The sequence below is a fragment of the Oncorhynchus nerka genome, linkage group LG20 (assembly GCF_034236695.1).
Source record: "Oncorhynchus nerka isolate Pitt River linkage group LG20, Oner_Uvic_2.0, whole genome shotgun sequence".
NCBI classification, from domain to species: domain Eukaryota; kingdom Metazoa; phylum Chordata; class Actinopteri; order Salmoniformes; family Salmonidae; genus Oncorhynchus; species Oncorhynchus nerka.
Genome location: NC_088415.1, coordinates 88,488,288 through 88,505,639, shown reverse-complemented (window position 1 = coordinate 88,505,639; position 17,352 = coordinate 88,488,288). Strand labels below are relative to the sequence as shown.

The window sequence follows — 17,352 nt, the reverse complement described above, 5'->3', positions numbered from 1 at the left end:
TATGAAATACAATGTAAAATCAAAAAGAGGGAACTGCATGAGCATATGCTAGGGAGGAGGTGGGTAAAAAAAAAAAGAAAGACGTCCTCTCCCACAATCGGTGTGCGTTTTCGTTTCAGTTTTTACGGTAGTATTTACATTAGAAAAAACTCAGGAAGTGGCCAAAGATCACAGAAACTTGTCCGACGGAAAGGAAATGATGGGACATCTCAATTGTATGCTCCTCGCGTTCTCTCTCATCGTATCCTTCTCAAAATCCATTGGAGGAGAAAGTCAGAGCGGCGGGACCTCTGACTTTCTCATCCAATGGGTTTTGAAAAGGATACGAGGAGAGAGGACACGAGGATTGTACGATTGAGATTTTCCCATTTATCTTTTTTATTTTTTTATTTTTACAAAAAGCCGCAGAGGCCACTATGGAAAGACTGTATAGTGTGGCATACCACCCGCTCTTACTTCAAGCACAGTTCAACAGCGGCTGTGCGTGTTGCAGCACCTCCTGGAAGATCCCCTATTGGCTCTTTCTCGGGGTATGCGCTTGTTTTGACAACTCATTTGATTGTTGGATATGGTTTGAGAGGACGACACGGACTGCAGGTTAAACCGTAGAATTCGTAACAGTTTCTGCATTTTGCAACCTATGCATACCGGATTAATTTTGGTAGGCTAAACATAGGAATTTAGTTTATAAACGCGCGTTCCTTAAAAAAAAAAGGGGGGGGGGATTGACTGGATTGAAATGACCATGTCCGAGGAGAAGAATTCGGGGTCTCGGGGGAAAGAAGAAGAGAGCGAGGATGAGAGTGAAATCTTGGAAGAAAGCCCTTGCGGTCGCTGGCAGAAGCGAAAGGAGCAGGTACTGTATTTCTCAGATAATTGTTCAATTCGTGGATGACACATGCGCAATGTACAGCTTGTTTTTATTTCACCAATGAATGCCGAACTCTTCAGTTGCGCAATAAGGGTCACGTTCAGGTGGCTACAATGTTGCAGATGAAATGATTGTCACTTCTATACATTTCTCTGTTCCACTAGCCTTACATGACAGCGAAACATGTCCTTTCTGCTAAATATATTTATGCTGTAATGCCTGAAATGTTGTAGCTAGCTTAAAACAAAAAAAATCTTAACATTCTAACAACTATGATTTTTCTCTTGGTTGTTTTCGAGAAACGTAGAGAAAAGTATAGCCATTGACAAAACAAAATATGGCATTGTATCATGTATTATGAAAACATGTCTTGAACGCCTTAAAAACAGTCCAACTCATTTTAGTAAGATCTCTCTTCTTAAGACATTGTTTGTGATGCACAGAATATAGGAGGATTATTATATCAAATTGATAGGTAAAATGCTTCTTCAGGCATTTGAAGATCTGTAGAACTATGGAGAACATGTGTACCTCAAACACACAATGTCTTTTAAAGGGGAAATCTGCACCCCGTCTGTCTCTGTTTTGGTAAAAAGCTCAAGGATGGGGCTGAAGCAATGTGACATCTCAAATTAATTGACAAAGTTATGGATGCAAAGACTGACCATCCATGGGAGAGTTTTGAGCCTATACAGTTATATACATACATACAGTATATCACAAAAGTGAGTACACCCCTCACATTTTTGTAAATATTTGAGTATATCTTTTCATGTGACAACACTGAAGAAATGACACTTTGCTACAATGTAAAGTAGTGAGTGTACAGCTTGTCTAACAGTGTAAATTTGCTGTCCCCTCAAAATAACTCAACACACAGGCATTAATGTCTAAACCGCTGGCAACAAAAGTGAGTACAAAAGATATACTCAAATATTTACAAAAAATGTGAGGGATGTACTCACTTTTGTACCTACTGTGTGTGTGTGTGTTACAGACGATGGAGCAAAACATGCTCAGTTTGTGCTCTGATGAGGTACGACGCTATTACTAAACTCAGGAGGCATTTATTACATTGCATTCTTCAATAGTCAAATCTTAAGTTGCCCCTTTAGCCACTTGAATTTGTTGTGATGCATCAAAAACATCCAAGGCGGATTCCATGGGAAAATAGCAGAGCACACGACATGTCTACAAAGTATATACATTGGCAAGACAACAAAAATTTGTGTGGCGGGGGGGGTCAAAATGGGAGACATCCTCCTTTGAGAGTAGCATGGTCTCGACCGGCTCCGATAGTTTTAAGTTCGGCTATTGGGTGGTGAAGTGACAATCGAACAGCACTAAATATTAGAGATCGCACTTTTTTTTTCACGCTTCAGAGACGTCAGCGACATGAGCTTCTCTTTTTCTTGGACGTCGCTTTTTAAGGCATCACCCATCCCCGCACCCCTCTGATTCAGAGGCAGAAGACCCATTTCGGTTGAATGCGTTCAGTTGTGCAACAGACGAGAGAACTTTCCCCCTGACAGACTATGACAGCATAGGGGTTAGGTGAGAGACTGGGGTTTGGCAAATGAGATACCTGTGAATGGGCGATGAAGTGTGGTATGTACACAGACACTTCGCTGTGAAATTCAATAACTATGATTTTGAAGTACTATGAGGGGCCCTAGCATACCACATATAGGTGTCGCACGCAGTCATCGACATTGGGCGATGGGGGCGTAGCCGTAGTATAGGTCTCCGACATTGGGCGACGGGGGCGTAGCCATAGTGTAGGCCTCCGACATTGGGCGATGGGGGCGTAGCCATAGTATAGGCCTCCGACATTGGGCGACGGGGGGCGTAGCCATAGTATAGGCCTCCGACATTGGGCGATGGGGGCGTAGCCATAGTATAGGCCTCCGACATTGGGCGATGGGGGCGTAGCCATAGTATAGGCCTCCGACATTGGGCGACGGGGGCGTAGCCATAGTATAGGCCTCCGACATTGGGCGATGGGGGCGTAGCCATAGTATAGGCCTCCGACATTGGGCGACGGTGGCGTAGCCATAGTATAGGCCTCCGACATTGGGCGATGGGGGCGTAGCCATAGTATAGGCCTCCGACATTGGGCGACGGGGGGCGTAGCCATAGCATAGGCCTCCGACATTGGGCGACGGGGGCGTAGCCCTAGTATAGGCCTCCGACATTGGGCGACGGGGGCGTAGCCGTAGTATAGGCCTCCGACATTGGGCGACGGGGCGTAGTAGGCCTCCGACATTGGGCGACGGGGCGTAGCCGTAGTATAGGCCTCCGACATTGGGCGACGGGGGGGCGTAGCCGTAGTATAGGCCTCCGACATTGGGCGACGGGGCGTAGCCGTAGTATAGGCCTCCGACATTGGGCGACGGGGCGTAGCCGTAGTATAGGCCTCCGACATTGGGCGACGGGGCGTAGCCGCAGTATAGGCCTCCGACATTGGGCGACGGGGCGTAGCCGTGTGTAGGCCTCCGACATTGGGCGACGGGGGCGTAGCCGTAGTATAGGCCTCCGACATTGGGCGATGGGGGCGTAGCCGTAGTATAGGCCTCCGACATTGGGCGACGGGGGCGTAGCCGTAGTATAGGCCTCCGACATTGGGCGACGGGGGCGTAGCCGTAGTATAGGCCTCCGACATTGGGCGACGGGGGCGTAGCCGTAGTATAGGCCTCCGACATTGGGCGACGGGGGCGTAGCCGTAGTATAGGCCTCCGACATTGGGCGACGGGGGCGTAGCCGTAGTATAGGCCTCCGACATTGGGCGACGGGGGCGTAGCCGTAGTATAGGCCTCCGACATTGGGCGACGGGGGCGTAGCCATAGTATAGGCCTCCGTCATTGGGCAACGGGGGGCGTAGCCATAGTATAGACCTCCGTTGCAAAAAATTGTCCAACTTTTGAGAGCTGATGAGCTGCAGGTTTTCGTTCCTCCCTTCAATCTTTTATCACATCATGATTATTTTTTTTTTTTACATTCAGCAGTGGTCCTGTAGACTCGGTGCTCTGACAATTGAACAAAGTCATGGTCATACCAATATGGGCCAATGAGTGTCCAGTCAATCAAATCACCATGTGGTGGGTAACTTTTTACACAATGCAATCTACACAAGGCTTCTGAGTTTGTGTTCGCTCATTGCATTCTCTAGATACGTGTTTTTTTTTTTTTTAAGTATACAAACTTATCATGTTTAAACATGTCTGGTAATGGGGGTTGTCTGACCCAGTCACCCCCTAACTCGGCACCTATGATACCATACTAGTCAGTTCTCCTGCCATAGAGTCTGTGTGAAGGCCTACTGATGATACTGTTTCCCCTGTGTATTTGTATGTGTGTGTGTGTCAAGGGGCTTTAGGACAGGGTGTGTCGTGTTAGAACGAGCCATTCGTACAAAGACACTGAAAGCCAGGTTTGTTTGCAGAGTTTTTCCACTCAATATGGTTAGCGCCGTCGCTCTGAGGAATGCCTGTTAGATTTTTTATGAGGAGGCTTGAAAGGCACCACCTCTGTGGTTTCTAGGAGACGGCGAGTATGAGGAAACTGCATTGACTGTGTCCTGGTGGAAACAACAGATTACCAACATTAGCCTCTTTTCTCTTTTGCTTTCATGGGCAGTGTGTTTCCCATCTTTCGTCCAGGTATGAAACCCCAGTTTGTGTATTTCATAAAATGTCTGTTCTCTATGTAGGTATGCCTGTTACAGTGCTGTTTAGAGTACTGTTCTCCTGCTAGGACCCAGTATGATTAAGACTTTACATAGAAACGGCCTAATAATCAATGTCTATTTCTATTGTAAACTTCACATACTAGTTTTTTTTTTTTTTTAAGTATACTTACCTAACCCTTGGCAGTATACCTCCCTAGCCCTTGGCAGTATACCTCCCTATGCCTTGGCAGTATACCTCCCTATGCCTTGGCAGTATACCTCCCTAACCCATGGCAGTATACCACCCTAGGCCTTGGCAGTATACCTCCCTAGCCCTTGGCAGTATACCTCCCTAGCCCTTGGCAGTATACCACCCTAGGCCTTGGCAGTATACCACCCTATGCCTTGGCAGTATACCTCCCTACCCCTTGGCAGTATACCACCCTAGGCCTTGGCAGTATACCACCCTATGCCTTGGCAGTATACCTCCCTAACCGTTGGCAGTATACCTCCCTACCCCTTGGCAGTATACCTCCCTAGCCCTTGGCAGTATACCACCCTAGGCCTTGGCAGTATACCACCCTATGCCTTGGCAGTATACCTCCCTACCCCTTGGCAGTATACCTCCCTAGCCCATGGCAGTATACCACCCTATGCCTTGGCAGTATACCTCCCTAGCCCTTGGCAGTATACCTCCCTAGCCCTTGGCAGTATACCACCCTATGCCTTGGCAGTATACCTCCCTAGCCCTTGGCAGTATACCTCCCTATGCCTTGGCAGTATACCTCCCTATGCCTTGGCAGTATACCTCCCTAACCCTTGGCAGTATACCTCCCTATGCCTTGGCAGTATACCACCCTATGCCTTGGCAGTATACCTCCCTACCCCTTGGCAGTATACCTCCCTAACCCTTGGCAGTATACCTCCCTAACCCTTGGCAGTATACCACCCTATGCCTTGGCAGTATACCTCCCTAACCGTTGGCAGTATACCTCCCTCTGCCTTGGCAGTATACCTCCCTCTGCCTTGGCAGTATACCTCCCTAACCCGTGGCAGTATACCTCCCTAACCCTTGGCAGTATACCTCCCTAACCCTTGGCAGTATACCTCCCTAACCCTTGGCAGTATTCCTCCCTAACCCTTGGCAGTATACCTCCCTACCATTGGCAGAATACCTCCCTATGCCTTGGCAGTATACCTCCCTAACCCTTGGCAGTATACCTCCCTCTGCCTTGGCAGTATACCTCCCTAACCCTTGGCAGTATACCTCCCTACCATTGGCAGTATACCACCCTATGCCTTGGCAGTATACCTCCCTAACCGTTGGCAGTATACCTCCCTAACCCTTGGCAGTATACCTCCCTCTGCCTTGGCAGTATACCTCCCTCTGCCGTGGCAGTATACCTCCCTAACCCTTGGCAGTATACCTCCCTAACTCTTGGCAGTATTCCTCCCTAACCCTTGGCAGTATACCTCCCTACCATTGGCAGTATACCTGCCTAACCCTTGGCAGTTTACCTCCCTACCCTTGGCAGTATACCTCCCTAGCCCTTGGCAGTATACCTCCCTAGCCCTTGGCAGTATACCTCCCTAGCCCTTGGCAGTATACCTCCCTACCCTTGGCAGTATACCTCCCTAACCCTTGGCAGTATACCTCCCTAACCCTTGGCAGTATACCTCCCTACCCTTGGCAGTATACTTCCCTAGCCCTTGGCACTATACCTCCATAACCCTTGGGGGGCATAAGCCCTCCTTTTGTCAACCTTGACAAGGGTTCAGCATTGGTCAGATTTGAATGACAAATCCAACACAATAAAAGACTGCAATTATGTTATTTATTATAAATAATGACTGTAATTATCTGTTAGCCTATTCTCTTTTCCACATATTTTGACATACTGTTTCCAGAGACTTTGCGCTATAGATGTGTTGGCAAATTACCATGGCAATGAGTTATTGTTTTATTTAAAAAGTTTACTTTTTACTTCTTTTTTTTTGCTATCTACCAAGCTTTCAGTTTAGACAACCGGTCATTGGGGCAGCAGGGTAGCCTAGTGGTTAGAGCGTTGGACTAGTAACCAGAAGGAAGGTTGCAAGTTCAAATCCCCGAGCTGTCGTTCTGCCCCTGAACAGGCAGTTAACCCACTGTTCCTAGGCTGACATTGAAAATAAGAATTTGTTCTTAACTGACTTGCCCAGTTAAATAAAGGGGGGAAAAAAGTATCCTTCCATTAAATGAATGATTGAGTGTTGTGTACTGTGACTCTGGAAGGTACTGACTGACATAACAGGAAACCCCAGATTCCTCTGCCAATGTATAGCTGTGACTGTCTCATACAGGTATTTTTTTAGAACTGTCATCCAGTTTGTACATTGGATGATATATGAAGTGTGTGTGTGTGTGTGATTGATTACACACACAGCTGATGCATAGAACATTTTACTTTTGCTAATGTTTCCAAATGCATTGAATAATTCAGGCAGATGCAGCCACCGCTAACATCTGAGGCAACAGAAAGCACCACATTGGCACAATAGAAATGCTTGTTGGTGGATGACGGCAAACCCGCAGCGTCACAAGACTGCCATTGAGCTGGCGGATCTGATCTCGGACCTGCTGGAGGGATGTCTGGCCGGGGGGGAATTAAATGAGAGTAGATCCCGCTGTGATCATTTTCCAGGACATTGGCTTGATGAGGCCATCTCTCTGTTCATATTTGACGCGGGTGTTCAGAGTAAATTCATATTAACTTTTCAAGTGGTTAGTGTACCAAATGGTTAGTGTACCAAGTGGTTAGTGTACCAAGTGGTTAGTGTACCAAGTGGTTAGTGTACCAAGTGGTTAGTGTACCAAGTGGTTAGTGTACCAAGTGGTTAGTGTACCAAGTGGTTAGTGTACCAAGTGGTTAGTGTACCAAATGGTTAGTGTACCAAGTGGTTAGTGTACCAAGTGGTTAGTGTACCAAGTGGTTAGTGTACCAAATGGTTAGTGTACCAAGTGGTTAGTGTACCAAGTGGTTAGTGTACCAAGTGGTTAGTGTACCAAGTGGTTAGTGTACCAAGTGGTTAGTGTACCAAGTGGTTAGTGTACCAAGTGGTTAGTGTACCAAGTGGTTAGTGTACCAAGTGGTTAGTTTTTTTTTTTGCAACTGAGACATTTTTTTATTTTTTATTCTTAATCCTCTCAAATCTGGACTCGATTGCAATTTTAAGCGATCATATAGAGTGATCCAGACTCTTAAACTGGCACACACTCGCTCCCTTAGTCTAATCTGCCCTTTTGGAAGCCGATCAGCAGAGCGAGCCCCGTTTGCCGAGTCATAGCTGTGCCAGAATGACAAAAGCATGAGTTATGTCTGGAGATAACCTTCAACTTTCCATCAGGAAAGTGCTTGTGCTGTAATCTTCGTAGTGGACTCTAGGCTTTGAAGAAGACTGGAATAAATGCAGTACTGTAAGCAACATCCTATCATCTGTAGGTTCTACCGTATATAGGGGATACACATTTATGGCGAGCATTTTCATTTATTTGGGGAAAACTTTTAAGTTAAACGTTTTGCGAACAGAACATCACTATTTGGGGAAATACAATGGGACCTTTGTTTTTAAAGAGAGCTGAACATGTCAGGAATGAAGTCATTTGGATCACCTGAAATGTTAGGTAAATTTACTTTAAAACCGCATCAAAACATTTTTATTTAAAATTAAGAATGGTTTATTTACCAACAAGCTGTCTTAATGCAGAATTAGACATTTCAAAGTGTTTTTGTTGCTACTGCTCCCCTGTACCATTAAATTTCTCCAAACGTTTAATTTCAAAGTTAAAGGTTCAAGTTTAGGCACTCATTCCAAACGGTTAAGGTTTGGGATAGAGATAAAAAAATAAATAAAAAATGTGTCCATGACTGGGATTAAACACGCAACCTTCTGATCCAGAGTCATGGGATTACACCTGTCCAACCCCGACTGCAAACCATCAAGTAGACTTGAGTTTATGGCCGTTTCCCCTAGTGGCTTTTGAAGGCATTTCCCAAGGTCCTATTGAGTGTCCTAGCTGGTATTTACATGGGTATTCTAACCATTTAGCCCGTTTACTGTATCTGATGTGATTTGCGCACATGTGAGCAACGTTTATGGGTTTGTCTGTAGCCTCCAGAAGTTATTTTCCTCCATTTTGAATGTACCTGTTTAATATTACCTGTTGGGTTGATCTGGCATTCTGTAACTCTTAAGATTAGAATCTTTTGAGGTTCTAATCTACTGCAATGGCATTGGCTTCAAGAAGAGGTAATAACTCCAGGAGGCACTTGTTGACATTCTCCTCCCGGTAACGGATTTGATTTGGGGACCTTTTTGATGAATGACCAGTCGAACTGCAATATCTTGAAGTCCGACACTTTGCAGCCTCCTTGAATTGGGCCCTTTTTAAAAAAAAAAATATATATATTTTTTTACTGTATTACAGTCAACATCCCAAAATTGGACAAAAATGTCTATAGCAGCCTAATGAGGTTTGTTTATGGCTTTATACAGTGTATTCAGCCATGCATGAACCAGCATGTATGACAATACCCAATCCACTTAAAATAGCCTGAATACAAAGATTAACTTCAATGGCAAGGACTCGACATTGATCTTTCTCTTTCTTCTCCTCTCTCCAAAAATAATTTCACTAAAATTACATTTCATGAACCGAAGAATTTCATAATGCTGCCTGCTTGTTTGCCAGTGTTATAATAAGCATGAATTATACCCGTAGTAGTTAGTAAGGTTGGCTATTGAAACCTTAACTAAGAACCTAAATCTATGTGTTTTTAGAAAATGTGTTGATATGACATTTTCTAGTTTTATAGATATAACTGGATGAGTATATATTATATCTACAAATGTCATATCACTCAAATTGTCCCTACCAGATGCATGTATGGTTCTTCGTTGGGTTCAATTGATGGCTTAAACGTCACAGCAAAAAAATCCCATGGTTTTCAACCCGTAGCCCAAGATTATGATAACTCTGTGTCGTCACAAAGTAACATCAGGTCATTTTATTAGATGTTTGACACCGGTTAGTTAATCCAATATTTTGAGCCGTACCTTGAATTGTCCTATGTAGGTCAGTAGATGCAGCATCCACGATAATCCTAATATCAGGGAAATGTTAACTAATCGTAATTCAGGGGATGATGCTAGCTAATCAAATAATAACACATGTAAATGCTGTGTACACAGTTTAATAGCAGGTATAAAAGGTGCAGTGAAATGCTTAGTTCCCTCAACATTGCAGTACAATAATCAATAACAATAAGTCAAATGACAACCAGTAATAGAAGAGGTAGTATTTCTTCCTTTATTTAACCAGGCAAGTCAGTTAAGAACACATTTTTATTTTCAATGACTGCCTAGGAACAGTGGGTTAACTGCCTGTTCAGGGGCAGAATGACAAATTTGTACCTTGTGTTAGTGTTCAAATACTGTATAATATATGAGCTATGTGTATGAATGTTTATATATATATATATATATATGACACTTGTCAGCTCGGGGATATGAACTTGCAACCTTTCGGTTACTAGTCCAACTCTCTAACCACTAGGCTACCCTGCCGCCCCAACTAGTATGTCTAGTACTAGCCTGACATGTACACAATAGGATAGGTGAAAGAATAATCTGTCTGTGCCCTTGACCATGGCACTTATTTCAAATTTATCCTGTAAATCGCTCAGCAGAAGAGCATCAGATAAATGACTAAAACTGTAAGTATGACTGTATTTACAATATAAACATGGGTAGTGTCAAAAGTAAATAACGGATTATTGTAGATGTCACAACTGGCCTAATATAGACAACTCAACATTAATTTAATTAATTTCCAGTCTAGATTGGCTGAACCCTCCATTAAGTGGTACAGCAGGATAGGAAGAGCTTTAATGTATCGAGGGGAAAACTATCTTAGACACTGTACATTGCACACTCAATGTAAAAAACATCATACAAAAATACATTGCACGTTACCCATGTCCTAGATATTGTACACGTTGTACAACCACATACATATTGCACAACTGCCCTGACACATTTTGTCAGTGACTCGGGAACACAGCTCGACTTAATTTATTGCTATTTAGGTATTTGATGGACATGGCAATAATGCAGGATGCTTGTACCTGTTCAGCTTACACGTAGCGACCCAATAGGGTCTGCCTGAGGGGACAAGCTGATACTCAGAGAATTACATGGGAGCGGTCTGAAAGAATCTCTGATAACGGTTTGTTCAACAGTAAAGAAGGCTACTGCATCACACCCATGATCTTCATGGCAGTTTGCAGGCAATTTGAGAGGCCTAATATGGGGGGTGCTCTTCACCCGGACAATTAGGCACATTTCCATAAGTCTGCTTTGCCTCTGGACGATATGACTCTAGTCACGAGGAAGAGGTCCTGAGATGGTGGGTAGATTATCAGATCGTATCAGGAAACACATCAACAAGAACGTTCCTATTAAGTTCTCTGGAACCCGCAATCTTTTGAGGACAACCAGCTTGTTTGTACCCGAATAGCCCCCTTTAGGAAAGAAAAGCAAGTCCGATGTGGGTTTCTGTCCTTTGTCCCCCTCTCAGCTCACTGCCAGCGAAAAGCACATCCAGAAAGACATCTGTGTTGCAACATGGGGCTCTGTTAGATGGCCTTGTTCCTGTTGTGTTTTTCTTCTCCCCAGATTTCTTGGAAAGGCAACTGATGTGGGCGTTTTTACTTGTTTCTAAAACTCTGTGCTTTGTGGGCGGAATACGCTCTAGCCACTACTTGTAAACGTATGCCGTGAGTGTGTGGTGTTGCTTTGCACCCATGGGAATTTACACAGAAAACCTGTCAGTCACTCATGTTCATGGCTTGGTATGTAAAGTACCAGTCAAAAGTTTAGACACACATACTCATTCCAGGGTTTTTCTTTGTACTATTTTCTACATTGTAGAATAATAGTTAAGACATCAACTATGAAATAACACCTATGGAATCATGTAGTAACCAAAAAAGTGTTAAACAAATCAAATTATATTGGAAAATGTTTTGCAACGGAAAAAGTTTCTACTGGCCAAATTCAGATCCCTCCCCGTTTCGTTTGCTGCCGGTTGGTTCATAGAGCAAACGGTAAGCAGTTACCGTTGCAGAGCGTTTTAGCAACGGAATCCGACTAATGAATACACCACCACTTGTTGGTCCACTGATTGGCCAGGCCTCCTCTCACTTTAGTGAATTTGCAATAGCATGTCACCTTCCCTCAAAATGCTCCCTTTCCATCACATTCAAGGGGGGGATCCCCAAAATAAGAAGGGGGGGAGGGGCAGCAAAGGGATGTAAATGATTGGAGGGAGAAGTTACATTACCTCAGTCCCTCTTTATTTTTTCCTCAGCGCCAGTGTCACGAACCGGCTCGAAGCCCATAACAAAAACGGAGACAACGTGGAGTTATAAGGAGTAAACTAAGTACAATATACAATGGTGTGTGTAATCAGTAGTGTAAGTGAGTGTTTTGCATACATGAATGTGATAATGCAGGGTGTTGAAAGGTGCCAAAGCAAACAACCAAAAGGCCACCAAGATACACAACAAAATCTAGAAAGGTGTCTGCATGGAGAGAGTCTCCTCCATGAATGTGGAAGTGGTGTATTTATCCTGGGACCCACCGGGCCCAGGTGTTTCCCATGTAGCTGACGACCCTCCCAACTCTGCCCACCACCTAATAAGGAAACAAGAGCAAAGCGAGAATACGGCAGACAGAGTGGGAGGGTCGTCACACCAGTTAGAAAGTATTTTTCTTTTTTTTGAAGAGCCAAAATTTAAGACCTTTTCAACAAAATCTTTCTTCTCAGATCTGTCATTACTGAGGCTGAGATCAACCTTTTCTCCCCAGGAATATGTATGGATGTATTTTATTTTACATTTTTGTTGCCTTCTGTCACAGCCAGGCTCTGGCCCAGCTAAACACACGTGATGCATGAGTCATCGCTTAAAGTTTGTGGCTGGTATATAGTGAACTATAAGTGTACTGTACACTTGCTTTCCAGATAACTGCCGTGACACCAAGGTCGGCCGGGGCAATCAATAATGTGGCCCATCTATGAGATTGAACATCAATATTATCTTTTCTACCACACCGGATCCACACGCCGACGACATTCTTTACAGTCAATAGTGATGGACCCTGTGAGATAAGGACATGTGACATATGTCTACAAAACAGTGCACAGCGACTTGCCAAGAATTACCGTAACGTTTTGAGTAGCTGGAATGGCACTTAATAATCACTGCGTTGTCAAGGACATCGGCAAAAAGAGACATTTTGAAAAGTCCTGCTGCAAGAGATGCTATTCCAATGATGGAGAATACAGAAGTCCTTTTTTAAAGTGGACAATATTAATGTTTAAAGTGGACAATATTAATGTTTAAAGTGGACAATATTACAGTATAAACTGGACAATATTACAGTTTAAACTGGACAATATTACAGTTTAAACTGGACAATATTACAGTTTAAACTGGACAATATTACAGTATAAACTGGACAATATTACAGTTTAAACTGGACAATATTACAGTTTAAACTGGACAATATTACAGTTTAAACTGGACAATATTACAGTTTAAACTGGACAATATTACTATATTACACAACAGGCTACACCATTGGAGTAATGCATGATATTATATGGTTGCTATCGGAAACACCTTTGCAGAGCACAGTTATCATCTTTCTTTCTTTTTCTCCTTTGTAACCCTCAATATGCTTTTTGGTAGCCAGTACACAATTATTCAATGTTCTCTATGATCCTTTCTTTGAAAATATTGGGTACAAGAGATACCTTTTTATATCACCAAAACACTTGGTTGGGTTTTTGTACAAGCCAACAGTAACTCCGTAGTCTACATATGAGCTGAACGCTTCAAGATCAAGAGGAGCGTGTGAGCTGGAGTATCTCCTCTTTTTATCTCAAGGCTTATTGAAGGGAAATTAGATTTTTACAATGTTGCAGGAACAAGGCCACTGTCTTCATACTGTAAATGTGTCCGAGGTTTGAGTTACTCTACAGCCTCCACAGATGCTGCCTTAAGACTTGACCCCAAAGATGCAAATCATAATAAATGAATCTAATCAATGCCAACGATGGGAGTAAATGTCTATCAGGGGACAAAAGAGTGTGGAGGACAATGTATGCATATTGAGGCAAACAGCCCTCAAGATGACCAAGGGATTCCTATATTAATTTGAATGACATTGTGGCTTCCACTGTAACGTTCACATGACTTGTGGCTTGTAATTATACTGAACAAAAAGATATAAACGTGACATGTAAAGTGTTGGTCCCATGTTTCATTAGCTGAAATAAAAGATCCCAGAAATGTTCCAGATGCACAAGTGGTTTATTTCTCTCAAATTTTGTGCACAAATTTGTTAGTGAGCATTTCTCTTTTGCCAAGATTTTTCCCAACCCCTGTCTCCAAAGAAGGCCTTTTGGTAGGCCGTTATTGTAAATAAGAATTTGTTCTTAACGGACTTGCCCATTGTGCTGGGGACAATAAAAGGCTACTCTAAAATGTGCAGTTTTGTCATGCCCTCTTCACAACTTGTGCTTGGACCATGTTAGTTTGTTTGATGTGGACACCAAGAAACTTGCTGCTCTCAACCTGCTCCACTGCAGCCCTATCGATGACAATGGAGGTGTGCTCGGTCCTCGTTTTTCTGGAGTCCACAATCATCTCCTTTGTCTTGATCACGTTGAGGGAGAGGTTGTTGTCCTTGCTCCACACGGTCAGGTCACCAGAGCTGTTGCCATAGTTAATTTCTCTACCATAAAGCAGCCTCCAATAATGTTTTAGAGAATTGGGTGAGGCCTTCCAACCGGCCTCCAATAATGACCATTTATTTCAATTGACTGATTTCCTTATGCACTTTATCCCTGTAAAATCCTTCAGATTTTTGTTCAGTGTAGTTATTTTTACACAGCAGTAAGCCTGTATGCTTGCAGACAGTCTGATAACGTGTCGAAAGGGGGGGGAGACTGGAACTCTCAGGTAGCGTGGCCATGTTGTGACGTGTTCCCTGGGTTTGTTAACACATGTTTCATTAACGTATGACTTTAACAGACTTGAAATGGAATTGACCCAATCCTGTTAAAGTGAGCTGAAGAGTTTTAATTTACTGCTTGAGTTCTCTGGCACAATGCATTCCTTGGCAAAGGGGAAACACTAAGAATTGTGGTGACTGTGATCGCCTGCCTGAGATAATTAGCCAGTGACTGTGGCAAATTGCTATTTGTTGACATGCGGGTCACATCATGCGTACAGGAACTGGCATGCTTTGTGAGCTTGATTCCTGCCTGATTCAACCAGTATGAAGGTTACTGCCAAAAAGCGGGAAAGAAATAACCATTTTGAAGGGCACATTCTATAAGCTTTTCAGACAAAGTGGATCAATGTAACACTGCAACAAAGGAATAACATTTTGTCAATGGGTCATGTAAAATAAGGCAATATTGCAGGTTTCTCAGAATCAAAATTAGAAAGAGAGAATAATGGATTAACTTGTCCAACGCTAGTTAAAGATGGGCTTTATTCTGGTGCTGCTCTGCACATACAAGCTTGTTAGCTAGCTCTGGTCCAACGTTAGTTAAGCCAACTCTCTGAAGTTCAAAGACATTCAAAGTTCCTCCATAGAAGCTGCTTCTCCGTAGGTATAATTCTGTGGGCCTAATTCAGATAATGCATGTCATAAGATGCCCAGCACTTCAAGCCAAGCCTCCTCCACCCTGTCTTGCTCTCTCCCCACCCTCAAATTTCAGTCGCATCTCGTACCCTACATTTGTCTGTCCAGTGCATAAACAACTATAGATTACCTGCTCCAGCAAGCTGATCTAGTCACACTGATTGCTTGGTGACGTAATTTAATGTTGCACTAAATGTAAAAAGTGTGTGTATATTTCGAAGGTTGAGAAAGGAACTAAATTCAGCAAGAAAAGAAAAGTCCCCTTTTCAGGACCCTGTCTTTCAAAGAAAATGTGAAAAAATCCAAATAACTTCACAGATCTTCATTTGTAAAGGTTTTAAACACTGTTTCCCATGCTTGTTCAATGAACCATAAACAATTAATGAACATGCACCTGTGGAACGGTCGTTAAGACACGAACAGCTTACAGACGGTAGGCAATTAAGGTCACAGTTATGGAAACTTAGGACACTAAAGAGGCCTTTCTACTGACACTGAAAAACACCAAAAGAAAGATGCACAGGGTCCCTGCTCATCTGCGTGAATGTGCCTTAGGCATGCTGCCAGGAGGCATGAGGACTGCAGATGTGGCCAGGGCAAGAAATTGCAATGTCCGTACTGTGAGTCGCCGAAGACAGCACTACAGGGAGACAGGATAGACAGCTGATTGTTTTGTCTCACCAGGGGTGATGTTCGGATTTGCGTTGACCGTCGAAGGAATTAGCGTTACACCGAGGCCTGTACTCTGGAGCGGAATCGATGTGGAGGGTCCGTCATGGTCTGGGGCGGTGTGTCACAGCATCATCGGACTGAGCTTGTCATTGCAGGCCATCTCAACGCCGTGCATTACAGGGAAGACATCCTCCTCCCTCATGTGGTACCCTTCCTGCAGGTTCATCCTAGCATGACAATGCCACCAGCCATACCGCTCGTTCTGTGCGTGATTTCCTGCAAGACAGGAATGTCAGTGTTCTGCCATGGCCAGCAAAGAGCCTGGATCTCAATCCCATTGAGCACGTCTAGGACCTGTTGGATCGGAGGGTGAGGGCTAGGGCCATACACATGTTCAATTTGCTGAAAAATAAGTGCAGTTGTGAGGACGGTTTCTTTTTTTTTTTGGGGGGGGGTGAGTTTATATAAACACTTTGTGTTCGAACCAGTTTATCAGAACAGTGGAACGGGGGGGGGGATAATGGTTCAAACACAAAGTAATTTTGGGAAAATAATTTTGGTTCCAACTCCTGCTTTGTTGTGCCATACCAACCTTTGTGTGGTAAAGAGAAACTGCATGAACATTTTTAGAATTGCAATAACCAGTGGCCCCCTAATGTAAACTTCTGCCTCAAATATGTATCTATAATATTTTCTATTTTAGTTGGTGTACTTTTGATAACCAATAGCTTTTTTTTGTGTTGATACAACAGAGAGACACAACCAATCGTGTAAAACTGCTTTGCTTTATCTTGGTCAGGTCACAGTTGTAAATGAGAACTTATTCTCAACTACCTGGTTAAATAAAGGTGACATAAATAAAAACTTTAGGGCTTATTCCAAACTTAAGTTCTGTGCTCTCGGCTTTACCTCAGAGGGCTAATACTGTCTGGAGGCCTGCAGGCAACACTGGTTCGATATCCAGTTGGTCACAGTGGGGTATGTGGTTTTCCAGCCCTCCAATCTTTCACCATTTGGCCTGCTGAGACGCCACGGAGTCTGAGGCAGATTGTGCACAATGCACATCACAAATAAGACACTCGTACAACTCCAGTCTAAACCACAGCCTATTACATTTTGATAAAGTGGATGACTCAGGCCTTGAATAAGTTACTTTTTTAACGGGCTCGCTGGTGGAAAAACCTCACAGTAAAGTATTTGTTTTATAGATGTTTCTTCTCAACAACAGCCCTCCCACTGAGTGATAATGTCTGAATCCCAAATGGCACCCGATTCTCTTTATAGTGCACTACTTTTGTTCAGGGTCCATAGGACTCTAGTGAAAAGTAGTGCACTATATAGGGAATAGGGTGCCATTTTTGGGTATGTGTGTGAGTGAGAGATT

The 17,352-nt window shown here is 43.6% G+C and overlaps 1 protein-coding gene across 2 annotated transcripts in view; it reads left to right on the top strand.

The window, feature by feature from the left end:
* The first annotated feature begins 392 nt into the window (after positions 1 to 392).
* LOC115103371 (nuclear receptor-binding protein 2-like) overlaps positions 393 to 17,352 on the top strand; it is a 63,565-nt gene continuing 46,605 nt past the window's right edge. For both annotated transcript variants that reach the window (XM_029624273.2, XM_029624272.2), the window contains exon 1: positions 393 to 856. In XM_029624273.2, coding sequence (XP_029480133.1) covers positions 740 to 856 — 117 coding nt within the window. In that variant the 5' untranslated portion in view covers positions 393 to 739. The remainder of the gene's footprint in view (positions 857 to 17,352) is intronic.